Here is a 16,262-nt window from a genome sequence, read left to right as displayed (position 1 = left end):
TGGGAGGGATGGATGGATGGGGATGGAGGGAGGGATGGATGGACGGAGGGGATGGGGGATGGGATGGACGGAGGGATGGATGGATGGACGGGAGGGATGGATGGATGGACGGGAGGGATGGATGGAGGGAGGGAGGGATGGATAGGATGGGGGAGGGATGGATGGATAGGGAGGGAGGGAGGGATGGATAGGGAGGGAGGGAGGGACGGATAGAGGGATGGAGGGAGGGAGGGATGGACGGGGAGGGATGGATGGATGGACGGGAGGGATGGATGGACGGGAGGGATGGATGGACAGGGAGGAGGGAGGGATGGGTGGACAGGAGGGATGGATGGATGGACGGGAGGGATGGATGGACAGGGAGGGATGGATGGACAGGGAGGGATGGATGGACGGGGAGGGGAGGGATGGATGGACGGGAGGGAGGGATGGATGGACGGGAGGGAGGGATGGATGGACGGGGAGGGAGGGATGGATGGACGGGGGGAGGGATGGATGAACAGGGAGGGAGGGATGGATGGAACAGGGAGGGAGGGATGGATGGACGGGGAGGATGGATGGACGGGAGGGAGGGATGGATGGACGGGAGGAGGAGGGATGGATGGACGGGGAGGGGAGGGAGGATGGATGGACGGGGAGGGATGGATGGAGGGAGGGATGGATGGACAGGGAGGGATGGATGGACGGGGAGGGAGGGGATGGATGGACGGGGAGGAGGGATGGATGAACAGGGAGGGAGGGATGGATGAACAGGGGGAGGGATGGATGGACAGGGAGGAGGGATGGATGGACGGGAGGGAGGAGGGATGGATGGACGGGGAGGGAGGGAGGGATGGATGGACGGGAGGGAGGGATGGATGGACAGGGGAGGGATGGATGGACAGGGAGGGAGGGAGGGATGGATGGATGGACAGGGAGGAGGGATGGATGGACAGGGAGGGATGGATGGACGGGGAGGGAGGGAGGGATGGATGGACAGGGAGGGAGGGAGGGATGGATGGACAGGGAGGGAGGGAGGGATGATGGACAGGGAGGGAGGGAGGGATGGATGGACAGGGAGGGAGGGATGGATGGACAGGGAGGGAGGGATGGATGGACAGGGAGGGAGGGAGGATGGACAGGGAGATGGATGGACAGGGAGGGAGGGAGGGATGGATGGACAGGAGGGATGGATGGACAGGGAGGGATGGATGGACAGGGAGGGAGGGAGGGATGGATGGACAGGGAGGAGGGAGGGATGGATGGACAGGGAGGGATGGATGGATGGACAGGGAGGGAGGGAGGGATGGACGGGAGGGATGGATGGACAGGGGAGGGATGGATGGACGGGGAGGGAGGGATGGATGGACGGGGAGGGAGGGATGGATGGACGGGGAGGGAGGGATGGATGGACGGGAGGGAGGGATGGATGGATGGAGGGAGGGATGGATGGACGGGGAGGGAGGGAGGGATGGATGGACGGGGAGGGAGGGATGGATGGACGGGGAGGGAGGGAGGGATGGATGGACGGGGAGGGAGGGAGGGAGGGATGGATGGACGGGGAGGGAGGGAGGGATGGGATGGATGGATGGACGGGGAGGGAGGGAGGGATGGATGGACGGGAGGGAGGGAGGGATGGATGGACGGGGAGGGAGGGATGGATGGACAGGGGAGGATGGATGGACAGGGAGGGAGGGATGGATGGACGGGGAGGGAGGGATGGATGGACAGGGAGGAGGGAGGGATGGGGGAGGGATGGATGGACAGGGAGGGAGGGATGGATGGACAGGGATGGATGGACAGGGAGGGAGGGAGGGATGGATGGACAGGGAGGGAGGGAGGGATGATGGACAGGGAGGGATGGATGGACAGGAGGGAGGGATGGATGGACAGGGAGGGAGGGAGGGATGGACAGGGAGGATGGATGGACAGGGAGGGGATGGACAGGAGGATGGATGGACAGGGAGGGAGGGAGGATGGATGGACAGGAGGGAGGGAGGGATGGATGGACAGGGAGGGATGGATGGACAGGGAGGGAGGGAGGGATGGATGGACAGGGAGGGAGGGAGGGATGGACGGGGAGGGATGGATGGACGGGGAGGGAGGGATGGATGGATGGATGGACGGGAGGGAGGGATGGATGGACGGGGAGGGAGGGATGGATGGACGGGAGGGAGGGATGGATGGACGGGGAGGGAGGGATGGATGAACGGGGAGGGAGGGATGGATGGACGGGGAGGGAGGGAGGGATGGATGGACGGGGAGGGAGGGAGGGATGGATGGACGGGGAGGAGGGAGGGAGGGATGGACGGGGAGGGAGGGAGGGATGGATGGACGGGGAGGGAGGGAGGGATGGATGGACGGGGAGGGAGGGAGGGATGGATGGACGGGGAGGGAGGGATGGATGGACAGGGAGGGAGGGATGGATGGATGGACGGGGAGGGAGGGATGGATGGACAGGGAGGGAGGGAGGGATGGATGGACAGGGAGGGAGGGAGGGATGGACAGGGAGGGAGGGATGGATGGATGGACAGGGAGGGAGGGATGGATGGACAGGGAGGGATGGATGGACAGGGAGGGATGGATGGACGGGAGGGAGGGAGGGATGGATGGATGGATGGACAGGGAGGGGGAGGGATGGATGGACAGGGAGGGATGGACAGGGAGGGAGGGAGGATGGACAGGGAGGGAGGGATGGATGGACAGGGAGGGAGGGAGGGATGGACAGGGAGGGAGGGATGGATGGACAGGGAGGGAGGGATGGACAGGAGGAGGATGGATGGACAGGGAGGGATGGATGGACAGGGAGGGAGGGGGATGGATGGACAGGAGGATGGATGGACAGGAGGGAGGGAGGGATGGATGGACAGGGAGGATGGATGGACAGGGAGGGAGGGAGGGAGGATGGATGGACAGGGAGGGAGGGAGGGATGGATGGATGGACAGGGAGGGAGGGAGGGATGCACTTATTGTTTATCAATAAACCTTCGGGGCAAATATAACACACACAAACCCAAAATAATACATTCTGTCATTTGACTGTTAATGTTGAAGCACAATGTGATGATGACTTCAAGTCATGCAATAATAGCTGCAACATTTAATCTGAGCCATGTTTTGATTGTTTGATAATTATTATTATTATTTTACTGCTGCAACCAAAATAAACATGTTCTAAATCTGAAGCCTTTGAAACTTTGTACAGTAACACAAACACACACACGGATTCAACAGAGCCACGGTCTAAAATATAACCCCAGAGGAGGGAAAAAAATAAGTGATTTACCGTTTCCTTGTTGGGTAGCAGCTCTTTACGAATCTTGAAGAAGTTCTTGCCGTACTGTCTGAGCCCTTTAATGAACCGCTTCTGAAACAAGAAAACAAGAAAGAAGAGCAAGACCAACCATTAGCTGCCATCCTTACAGATCAGAATCAGCAACACTGATAACTGTACAGTCAAAGAAAATGCAACTAGCCACACTGTTCCAGGCCACAACAAAACATTGTTTTGTTAGTTCTGTGGTTGGTTTGAGAGTTTGATGGTAATCTGTAAAAAAAAGCGCTGTGCAGCTACAGAGCACAGCTACAGAGCTACAGAGCACAGCTACAGAGCACAGCTACAGAGCACAGCTACAAGAGCTACAGAGCACAGCTACAGAGCACAGCTACAGAGCTACAGAGCACAGCTACAGAGCTACAGAGCACAGCTACAGAGCACAGCTACAGAGCTACAGAGCACAGCTACAGAGCACAGCTACAGAGCACAGCTACAGAGCTACAGAGCACAGCTACAGAGCACAGCTACAAGAGCTACAGAGCACAGCTACAGAGCACAGCTACAGAGCACAGCTATAGAGCACAGCTACAGAGCACAGCTACAGAGCACAGCTACAGAGCTACAGAGCACAGCTACAGAGCACAGCTACAAGAGCTACAGAGCACAGCTACAGAGCACAGCTACAGAGCACAGCTACAGAGCACAGCTACAGAGCACAGCTACAGAGCACAGCTACAGAGCTACAGAGCACAGCTACAGAGCACAGCTACAGAGCACAGCTACAGAGCACAGCTACAGAGCTACAGAGCACAGCTACAGAGCACAGCTACAGAGCTACAGAGCACAGCTACATAGCTACAGAGCACAGCTACAGAGCACAGCTACAGAGTTACAGAGCACAGCTACAGAGCAAAGCTACAGAGCACAGCTAAAGAGTACAGCTGCAGAGCGACAGAGCACAGCTACAGAGCACAGCGACAGAGCTACAGAGCACAGCGACAGAGCTACAGAGCACAGCTACAGAGCACTGCTACAGAGCACAGTGACAGAGCTACAGAGCACAGCTACAAGAGCTACAGAGCACAGCTACAGAGCACAGAGCACAGCTACAAGAGCTACAGAGCACAGCTACAAGAGCTACAGAGCACAGCTACAAGAGCTACAGAGCACAGCTGTGTCAGGACACAATACAGAGGAAATGACTAACTCAAGCAGACACAGAAACAGATTATACTTATGCCGTTTCATGTGGGTTGAAAAGAGCAGCTACGGAAATCTATTGTTACATAAATCACATAGGAAATATCAGATTCAGGGAGAACAACATCTGAGTCTTACAGAGCAAAAGTTCAAAGCCCCCAAAAAAACTCAACTTCAATAACTTCTGTATAATGGCAAAGCATTTCCTTACACTGTGTGTTCACCACCACCGATTCATTCCTAAATACACAGACCGTTTTTCCTCTGAAGAGAACACAGCACTTACATAATAATGCACTTGCACAGTCAGAGCAAATAAAGAACATGGGGAAAAAAATAATAATTTAAAAAAAATCTACAGTGACAGGATGGAGGAAAATGACATGTTTCTCCACTTCACAACAACCACCATTTTAGATTTTTACATAAAAACTAAAAATGAGAAACATGGAATCTCAACATCTCACAACAACAAAACCAGTAAGAAAAAAAGAATAGAGCATTTTATAGGTTAAAAAGACAAACCTAAATGTATTTGAGTATTTCTTCTCCTTTAAGAGATGCGAGCCATAAAAAGCAGAGGGAGGGAGGCTGAAAACATTCACGGAAAGCGAAGCAGACTACCAACACATTTACTTTCAGCTTCCCGAGGCAGGCAAGCCCTGCTCCCCACTCCCGTACCTTTCTCCAGTTAATAATCTCAGACAACGTCTCTCTCCAACCAAGTAACTCCAGAGAAAAACGTGTTCGAGTCCCGGGGAGAACACTCCACACTGCTCTACGGCAAGCCACAGGTAATACAGGAAAAATCAGAGGGGGCAAATCCACAAGGTCTCTGAAGGAACAAATGGGCTTTTTTTTTTTACAAGCAAGAAATAGCTTGTCACTCTGTGCTCTCCCACTACAAAGGGGACAGCTTTACATGTGATCTTTCTGCAAGAGAGCCTCTGGTCGGCAGCAGCCTTGAAAACCTGGAGCGGCACAGGAGCCCAGTGGAGTGGAGCCCTAGAGAGCCTCTGATCGGCAGCAGGCTAGAAAACCTGGAGCGGCACAGGAGCCCAGTGGAGTGGAGCCCTAGAGAGCCTCTGGTCGGCAGCAGCCTGGAAAACCTGGATCGATTTTTACTCTGGCACGACCCGGGTTTCTACTCTGGCAGCATCTACTCAGCTCCCTCTAGCCTGATGTGATGTGAGGACTGCTAAAGCTGGCTTTATGGGTTCTCTAGCCTTCACAGTCCATGTATCTACACTGACCCGGTCCAAATCACAACCTTCCCTGTTTTCATTACAACCCTCAAAGCCACTGGCTTCTGCCTGCCATTAAGAGGAAGCTACAGCATCTCAGGGGCTTGGAGTGAACACACACACACACACACACACACACACACACACACACACACACACACACACACACAGGGAGGAGAGAGAGGGAGGAAGGGAGGAACAATGTGTGTAAAGCAAGGTGTTGGCAACAGTAAAAGGAGACAAGTGAGAGGTAAAAGCAGGAGTGGACTTCCTGTGAGTCCTGTATGTGGACTTCCTGTGAGTCCTGTATGTGGACTTCCTGTGAGTCCTGTATGTGGACTTCCTGTGAGTCCTGTATGTGGACTTCCTGTGAGTCCTGTATGTGGACTTCCTGTGAGTCCTGTATGTGTTTGATACCAGGCCGTTTTCACGTAGCCAACGTTATGTAACCACAGATTGTTTACACACTCAGGTCTGCTCTGGTCAGGGAGAGAAGAAGAATTTCACAGATGTAGCTAACAGGTTATTTCCCCCCCCCCACACAGGAAGTCAACAGTTGCAAAATAAAAACTGGACAATCTGTGGCCATTATTACACAAAAAAAGAAGAAGTCTATTGCAATAAGTAAAAGACAACAACTTATAATTTACATTTCTGCAGAAGCTGCAGTGATTAACTACATTAGCCCAGACTTGAACACAAGCAACAACAGTTGAACACAAGCAACAACAGTTGAACACAAGCAACAACAGATGAACACAAGCAACAACAGTTGAACACAAGCAACAACAGTTGAACACAAGCAACAACAGTTGAACACAAGCAACAACAGTTGAACACAAGCAACAACAGTTGAACACAAGCAACAACAGTTGAACACAAGCAACAACAGTTGAACACAAGCAACAACAGTTGAACACAAGCAACAACAGTTGAACACAAGCAACAACAGTTGAACACAAGCAACAACAGTTGAACACAAGCAACAACAGTTGAACACAAGCAACAACAGTTGAACACAAGCAACAACAGTTGAACACAAGCAACAACAGTTGAACACAAGCAACAACACACCAAACAAGTCCCTTCATGAACATATAGTACAATAATAATATTAATACAGAATTCTATATGTGGCAAATGCCTTCTAAATGTTATTCCCCGACTGAGGCAGTTACCTACTCTACCAGAGGCCTTGTCTGAAAGCAAACGAGGACAGCTTCATGAGCGACTGAGGCAGTTACCTACTCTACCAGAGGCCTTGTCTGAAAGCAAACGAGGACAGCTTCATGAACGACTGAGGCAGTTACCTACTCTACCAGAGGCCTCGTCTGAAAGCAAACGAGGACAGCTTCATGAACGACTGAGGCAGTTACCTACTCTACCAGAGGCCTTGTCTGAAAGCAAACGAGGACAGCTTCATGAACGACTGAGGCAGTTACCTACTCTACCAGAGGCCGTGTCTGAAAGCAAACGAGGACAGCTTCATGAGTGACTGAGGCAGTTACCTACTCTACCAGAGGCCTCGTCTGAAAGCAAACGAGGACAGCTTCATGAGCGACTGAGGCAGTTACCTACTCTACCAGAGGCCTTGTCTGAAAGCAAACGAGGACAGCTTCATGAACGACTGAGACAGTTACCTACTCTACCAGAGGCCTCGTCTGAAAGCAAACGAGGACAGCTTCATGAGCGACTGAGGCAGTTACCTACTCTACCAGAGGCCTCGTCTGAAAGCAAACGAGGACAGCTTCATGAACGACTGAGGCAGTTACCTACTCTACCAAAGGCCTTGTCTGAAAGCAAACGAGGACAGCTTCATGAGCGACTGAGGCAGTTACCTACTCTACCAGAGGCCTCGTCTGAAAGCAAACGAGGACAGCTTCATGAACGACTGAGGCAGTTACCTACTCTACCAGAGGCCTCGTCTGAAAGCAAACGAGGACAGCTTCATGAACGACTGAGGCAGTTACCTACTCTACCAGAGGCCTTGTCTGAAAGCAAACGAGGACAGCTTCATGAGCGACTGAGGCAGTTACCTACTCTACCAGAGGCCTCGTCTGAAAGCAAACGAGGACAGCTTCATGAACGACTGAGGCAGTTACCTACTCTACCAGAGGCCTTGTCTGAAAGCAAACGAGGACAGCTTCATGAGCGACTGAGGCAGTTACCTACTCTACCAGAGGCCTTGTCTGAAAGCAAACAAGGACAGCTTCATGAACGACTGAGGCAGTTACCTACTCTACCAGAGGCCTTGTCTGAAAGCAAACGAGGACAGCTTCATGAGCGACTGAGGCAGTTACCTACTCTACCAGAGGCCTCGTCTGAAAGCAAACGAGGACAGCTTCATGAACGACTGAGGCAGTTACCTACTCTACCAGAGGCCTTGTCTGAAAGCAAACGAGGGCTTCATGAGCGACTGAGGCAGTTACCTACTCTACCAGAGGCCTCGTCTGAAAGCAAACGAGGACAGCTTCATGAACGACTGAGGCAGTTACCTACTCTACCAGAGGCCTCGTCTGAAAGCAAACGAGGACAGCTTCATGAACGACTGAGGCAGTTACCTACTCTACCAGAGGCCTCGTCTGAAAGCAAACGAGGACAGCTTCATGAACGACTGAGGCAGTTACCTACTCTACCAGAGGCCTCGTCTGAAAGCAAACGAGGACAGCTTCATGAACGACTGAGGCAGTTACCTACTCTACCAGAGGCCTCGTCTGAAAGCAAACGAGGACAGCTTCATGAACGACTGAGGCAGTTACCTACTCTACCAGAGGCCTCGTCTGAAAGCAAACGAGGACAGCTTCATGAACGACTGAGGCAGTTACCTACTCTACCAGAGGCCTTGTCTGAAAGCAAACGAGGACAGCTTCATGAGCGACTGAGGCAGTTACCTACTCTACCAGAGGCCTCGTCTGAAAGCAAACGAGGACAGCTTCATGAACGACTGAGGCAGTTACCTACTCTACCAGAGGCCTCGTCTGAAAGCAAACGAGGACAGCTTCATGAACGACTGAGGCAGTTACCTACTCTACCAGAGGCCTCGTCTGAAAGCAAACGAGGGCTTCATGAGCGACTGAGGCAGTTACCTACTCTACCAGAGGCCTCGTCTGAAAGCAAACGAGGACAGCTTCATGAACGACTGAGGCAGTTACCTACTCTACCAGAGGCCTCGTCTGAAAGCAAACGAGGACAGCTTCATGAACGACTGAGGCAGTTACCTACTCTACCAGAGGCCTTGTCTGAAAGCAAACGAGGACAGCTTCATGAGCGACTGAGGCAGTTACCTACTCTACCAGAGGCCTCGTCTGAAAGCAAACGAGGACAGCTTCATGAACGACTGAGGCAGTTACCTACTCTACCAGAGGCCTTGTCTGAAAGCAAACGAGGGCTTCATGAGCGACTGAGGCAGTTACCTACTCTACCAGAGGCCTCGTCTGAAAGCAAACGAGGACAGCTTCATGAACGACTGAGGCAGTTACCTACTCTACCAGAGGCCTCGTCTGAAAGCAAACGAGGACAGCTTCATGAACGACTGAGGCAGTTACCTACTCTACCAGAGGCCTTGTCTGAAAGCAAACGAGGACAGCTTCATGAACGACTGAGGCAGTTACCTACTCTACCAGAGGCCTCGTCTGAAAGCAAACGAGGACAGCTTCATGAACGACTGAGGCAGTTACCTACTCTACCAGAGGCCTTGTCTGAAAGCAAACGAGGACAGCTTCATGAACGACTGAGGCAGTTACCTACTCTACCAGAGGCCTCGTCTGAAAGCAAACGAGGACAGCTTCATGAACGACTGAGGCAGTTACCTACTCTACCAGAGGCCTTGTCTGAAAGCAAACGAGGACAGCTTCATGAGCGACTGAGGCAGTTACCTACTCTACCAGAGGCCTCGTCTGAAAGCAAACGAGGACAGCTTCATGAACGACTGAGGCAGTTACCTACTCTACCAGAGGCCTTGTCTGAAAGCAAACGAGGGCTTCATGAGCGACTGAGGCAGTTACCTACTCTACCAGAGGCCTTGTCTGAAAGCAAACGAGGACAGCTTCATGAACGACTGAGGCAGTTACCTACTCTACCAGAGGCCTTGTCTGAAAGCAAACGAGGACAGCTTCATGAACGACTGAGGCAGTTACCTACTCTACCAGAGGCCTTGTCTGAAAGCAAACGAGGGCTTCATGAACGACTGAGGCAGTTACCTACTCTACCAGAGGCCTCGTCTGAAAGCAAACGAGGACAGCTTCATGAACGACTGAGGCAGTTACCTACTCTACCAGAGGCCTCGTCTGAAAGCAAACGAGGACAGCTTCATGAACGACTGAGGCAGTTACCTACTCTACCAGAGGCCTCGTCTGAAAGCAAACGAGGACAGCTGAACGCTCTGTTGAACTCTGTGTAATAACCTGAAACTGTAATCATCTGGAGCTCAGTGGTTACAGCCTGGGGTCGACAGGGATGCTGCATGTGGTTATTTGATTCATTTATTTATTTATTTTGAAGTATTTGTTCTTCCGAAAACAGCAGCTGGGAGTATTAATGGTATTATAAGCAATTTTATATTACTTTTATAATACTCTTTAATATACTAAAGTCGCTGCTAAAATTGACTAGATTTGATCACCGAGATATGTTATGTTTACAAGAGTCCGTTACTGGTTGTCCTCAAGAGCTTAAGACAGTGATGTGGTGATCGCCGGGATGGAAAAGGCTGGGAAACACTACTGTAGAGGACACGCTATCAGACTAAAACATCATAACACAAGTTCCAAATGTAGTAAATTAAATGACAAGCTCTGGGCTATAGACAACCTTTTCAGTTGATAACACCAGCACATCATTTAGTCTTACAGAACCAGGCTGATAATGACCACATAATGTAGCCGTATTCCATATAGAACCAGGCTGATAATGACCACATAATGTAGCTGTATTCCATATAGAACCAGGCTGATAATGACCACATCATGTAGCCGTATTCCATACAGAACCAGGCTGATAATGACCACATAATGTAGCCGTATTCCATATAGAACCAGGTTGATAATGACCACATAATGTAGCCGTATTCCATACAGAACCAGGCTGATAATGACCACATAATGTAGCTGTATTCCATACAGAACCAGGCTGATAATGACCACATAATGTAGCTGTATTCCATATAGAACCAGGCTGATAGAACATAATGTAGGCTGAACCAGGCTGATAATGACCACATAATGTAGCCGTATTCCATACAGAACCAGGCTGATAATGACCACATAATGTAGCTGTATTCCATACAGAACCAGGCTGATAATGACCACATAATGTAGCTGTATTCCATATAGAACCAGGCTGATAATGACCACATAATGTAGCCGTATTCCATATAGAACCAGGCTGATAATGACCACATAATGTAGCCGTATTCCATACAGAACCAGGCTGATAATGACCACATAATGTAGCTGTATTCCATATAGAACCAGGCTGATAATGACCACATAATGTAGCTGTATTCCATACAGAACCAGGCTGATAATGACCACATAATGTAGCTGTATTCCATACAGAACCAGGCTGATAATGACCACATAATGTAGCTGTATTCCATACAGAACCAGGCTGATAATGACCACATAATGTAGCTGTATTCCATATAGAACCAGGCTGATAATGACCACATAATGTAGCCGTATTCCATACAGAACCAGGCCGATAATGACCACATAATGTAGCCGTATTCCATACAGAACCAGGCTGATAATGACCACATAATGTAGCCGTATTCCATATAGAACCAGGCTGATAATGACCACATAATGTAGCCGTATTCCATACAGAACCAGGCCGATAATGACCACATAATGTAGCCGTATTCCATATAGAACCAGGCCGATAATGACCACATAATGTAGCCGTATTCCATACAGAACCAGGCTGATAATGACCATCTTGTAAATTAGCATGGCCTTGTGTTCTTACATTGATTTGGATAGATTCACTCAGGGTTCAACGGTAACTTTTTTCTCTCTCTGGCAGTTAATAAATGCATGTTTTCTCTCTATACTCAGCTATTAATAGGCTACATTTGGCTATTAATTAACGATGTATTAAATAGCTGTATGATATAATTTAGCAATGTAAGACATTAATATATTCTTTATAATTGCATTGCATGATTATTTTTTACAAGTAGGCTTGTCATTTAAAAAATGATTTTACATCTAAAAAAAGAAAAGATTAAAAAGAGATAATATAACAAAACAAGATGTCTTTTTGTAGACTATCAACAGTGTCAAGACAGACAACTAAAACGATAGCCTATGAATGATCAGATGTCTTTTTGTAGACTATCAACAGTGTCAAGACAGACAACTAAAACGATAGCCTATGAATGATCAGATGTCTTTTTGTAGACTATCAACAGTGTCAAGACAGACAACTAAAACGATAGCCTATGAATGATCAGATGTCTTTTTGTAGACTATCAACAGTGTCTTTTGTAAGACAGACAACTAAAACGATAGCCTATGAATGATCAGATGTCTTTTTGTAGACTATCAACAGTGTCAAGACAGACAACTAAAACCCTATGAATGATCAGATGTCTTTTTGTAGACTATCAACAGTGTCAAGACAGACAACTAAAACGATAGCCTATGAATGATCAGATGTCTTTTTGTAGACTATCAACAGTGTCAAGACAGACAACTAAAACGATAGCCTATGAATGATCAGATGTCTTTTTGTAGACTATCAACAGTGTCAAGACAGACAACTAAAACGATAGCCTATGAATGATCAGATGTCTTTTTGTAGACTATCAACAGTGTCAAGACAGACAACTAAAACGATAGCCTATGAATGATCAGATGTCTTTTTGTAGACTATCAACAGTGTCAAGACAGACAACTAAAACGATAGCCTATGAATGATCAGATGTCTTTTTGTAGACTATCAACAGTGTCAAGACAGACAACTAAAACGATAGCCTATGAATGATCAGATGTCTTTTTGTAGACTATCAACAGTGTCAAGACAGACAACTAAAACGATAGCCTATGAATGATCAGATGTCTTTTTGTAGACTATCAACAGTGTCAAACAGACAACTAAAACGATAGCCTATGAATGATCAGATGTCTTTTTGTAGACTATCAACAGTGTCAAGACAGACAACTAAAACGATAGCCTATGAATGATCAGATGTCTTTTTGTAGACTATCAACAGTGTCAAGACAGACAACTAAAACGAATGATGAATGATCAGATTTCTTTTTTGGGACAGCTTTTTTCACCACCCTGACAAAGTGGGAAGTCAAAAACACTTCGCTAGATTGCTAACTCTAAATATGATCATGTTGCTAAATAGATGAATGAATTAGCCTACATGGCTACCAGTACATGTAATGTCCTAACAAAACCGTTCCAGACCTAGGCTTATACAGTCTACTTGATGTAGGCCAAAGATGTTACGGAGTTACAGTTCATATTCTATGGATTTCACATGACTTGGCCCATCCACTGGGGAGCCAGGCCAAGCCAATTAGAATGAGTATTTCCCCGTCAAAACGGCTTTATTACAGACAGAAATTCTCCTGAGCACCTCCCTCTCCACCTTCTCAGACGATGCCGCAGGTGAAGAAGCCAGATGTGGAGGTCCTGGGTTGGCATGGCTACACGCAGTCTGAGGTTTTCTGAAGCCGGTTGAATGTACAGCCAAAATCTCTAAAAAAAATAAATTGGAGGCGGCTTATGGTAGAGGAATGAACACTCAATTATCTTGCAAACAGCTCTGTTGGACATGTCTGCAGTCAGAATGCCAATTGCACACTCCCTTAAAAGCTTTGTGCATATGGAACATTTCAGGGATCAATGACATTTCTGTCCGGTAGGATGTGATTATCCTCTCTGTAACTGGAACAGTAGATGCTTCGAAAATAGTATTTTTCCAGCAATTGTATTTTGAGCAAAGGCCATATGGTTGTGTTTATTAGAATGCACCTCTCTCTCTCACTATCAACAGTGGGGAAAAGGGCGTGGCTCTCTCCGTGTCACAGTGGGTAAAGGGCGTGGCTCTCTCCGTGTCACAGTGGGTAAAGGGCGTGGCTCTCTCCGTGTCACAGTGGGGAAAAGGGCGTGGCTCTCTCCGTGTCACAGTGGGGAAAAGGGCGTGGCTCTCTCCGTGTCACAGTGGGGAAAAGGGCGTGGCTCTCTCCGTGTCACAGTGGGTAAAGGGCGTGGCTCTCTCCGTGTCACAGTGGGTAAAGGGGCGTGGCTCTCTCCGTGTCACAGTGGGGAAAAGGGCGTGGCTCTCTCCGTGTCACAGTGGGGAAAAGGGCATGGCTCTCTCCGTGTCACAGTGGGTAGAGGGCGTGGCTCTCTCCGTGTCACAGTGGGTAGAGGGCGTGGCTCTCTCCGTGTCACAGTGGGTAGAGGGCGTGGCTCTCTCATTGTCACAGTGGGTAGAGGGCGTGGCTATCTCCGTGTCACAGTGGGGAGAGGGCGTGGCTATCTCCGTGTCACAGTGGGGAGAGGGCGTGGCTCTCTCCGTGTCACAGTGGGAAGAGGGCGTGGCTCTCTCCGTGTCACAGTGGGGAGAGGGCGTGGCTCTCTCCGTGTCACAGTGGGGAGAGGGCGTGGCTATCTCCGTGTCACAGTGGGGAGAGGGCGTGGCTCTCTCCGTGTCACAGTGGGGAGAGGGTGTGGCTCTCTCCGTGTCACAGTGGGTAGAGGGCGTGGCTCTCTCCGTGTCACAGTGGGGAGAGGGCGTGGCTCTCTCCGTGTCACAGTGGGTAGAGGGCGTGGCTCTCTCCGTGTCACAGTGGGTAGAGGGCGTGGCTATCTCCGTGTCACAGTGGGTAGAGGGCGTGGCTATCTCCGTGTCACAGTGGGGAGAGGGCGTGGCTATCTCCGTGTCACAGTGGGGAGAGGGCGTGGCTCTCTCACACAGCAGCCGACAGCGAAACAGGAACAGGTAGATACTGGTTTATTTTTGGTCAATTGCACATTGTTTGAATAAATCATTTAAAATAGCTAATTGTGAACCAAAAACTACTGTGACTAGTGGGTAATTTTTTTCCGTTGAAATCAGAGGGCTGGCTATCTCCGTGTCACAATAAAACATTTGTGTCTCACTGCAGCCGACGTCAGGAACAGGTAGATACTGGTTTATTTTTGGTGTTTTGCACATTGTTTGAATAAATAATGTTAAAATAGCTAGCTGTGAACCTAAAACTACTGTGACTGACTTAATTATTTTTTTAGAAATCATGGCACCAGTTTCCAATAAAACATTTGTGCTGCTAACCTACCACAGAATGGTCTGACTCCTTATTGGTGGCAGTTTAGAGCCATGGAGCTGTTTCCCCGGTAGCTGCTAACCTACCACAGACTGACTCCTTATCAGTTTAGAGCCATGGAGCAGTTTCCCCGGTAGCTGCTAACCTACCACAGACTGACTCCTTATCAGTTTAGAGCCACGGAGCTGTTTCCCCGGTAGCTGCTAACCTACCACAGACTGACTCCTTATCAGTTTAGAGCCACGGAGCTGTTTCCCCGGTAGCTGCTAACCTACCACAGACTGACTCCTTATCAGTTTAGAGCCACGGAGCTGTTTCCCCGGTAGCTGCTAACCTACCACAGACTGACTCCTTATCAGTTTAGAGCCATGGAGCTGTTTCCCCGGTAGCTGCTAACCTACCACAGACTGACTCCTTATCAGTTTAGAGCCATGGAGCTGTTTCCCCGGTAGCTGCTAACCTACCACAGACTGACTCCTTATCAGTTTAGAGCCATGGAGCTGTTTCCCCGGTAGCTGCTAACCTACCACAGACTGACTCCTTATCAGTTTAGAGCCACGGAGCTGTTTCCCCGGTAGCTGCTAACCTACCACAGACTGACTCCTTATCAGTTTAGAGCCATGGAGCTGTTTCCCGGTAGCTGCTAACCTACCACAGACTGACTCCTTATCAGTTTAGAGCCATGGAGCTGTTTCCCCGGTAGCTGCTAACCTACCACAGACTGACTCCTTATCAGTTTAGAGCCATGGAGCTGTTTCCCCCGGTAGCTGCTAACCTTCCACAGACTGACTCCTTATCAGTTTAGAGCCATGGAGCTGTTTCCCCGGTAGCTGCTAACCTTCCACAGACTGACTCCTTATCAGTTTAGAGCCACGGAGCTGTTTCCCCGGTAGCTGCTAACCTTCCACAGACTGACTCCTTATCAGTTTAGAGCCATGGAGCTGTTTCCCCGGTAGCTGCTAACCTTCCACAGACTGACTCCTTATCAGTTTAGAGCCACGGAGCTGTTTCCCCGGTAGCTGCTAACCTACCACAGACTGATCAGTTCAGAGCCATGGAGCTGTTTCCCCGGTAGCTGCTAACCTTCCACAGACTGACTCCTTATCAGTTTAGAGCCACGGAGCTGTTTCCCCGGTAGCTGCTAACCTACCACAGACTGACTCCTTATCAGTTTAGAGCCACGGAGCTGTTTCCCCGGTAGCTGCTAACCTGACCACAGTTCACCATGGAGCTGACTCTAACCTACCACAGACTGACTCAGTTTAGAGCCACGGA

General features: G+C 49.5%; 1 protein-coding gene across 1 annotated transcript in view; it reads right to left on the bottom strand.

The window, feature by feature from the left end:
* rerea (arginine-glutamic acid dipeptide (RE) repeats a) overlaps positions 1–16,262 on the bottom strand; it is a 320,914-nt gene that overhangs the window by 57,764 nt on the left and 246,888 nt on the right. The window contains 1 exon segment of the mRNA XM_065020955.1: positions 3,266–3,346. Coding sequence (XP_064877027.1) covers positions 3,266–3,346 — 81 coding nt within the window.

The sequence above is a fragment of the Oncorhynchus nerka genome, linkage group LG7 (assembly GCF_034236695.1).
Source record: "Oncorhynchus nerka isolate Pitt River linkage group LG7, Oner_Uvic_2.0, whole genome shotgun sequence".
NCBI classification, from domain to species: domain Eukaryota; kingdom Metazoa; phylum Chordata; class Actinopteri; order Salmoniformes; family Salmonidae; genus Oncorhynchus; species Oncorhynchus nerka.
The sequence above is the reverse complement of the archived record's forward strand: the minus strand, read 5'-3'. Positions and strand labels throughout refer to the sequence as shown.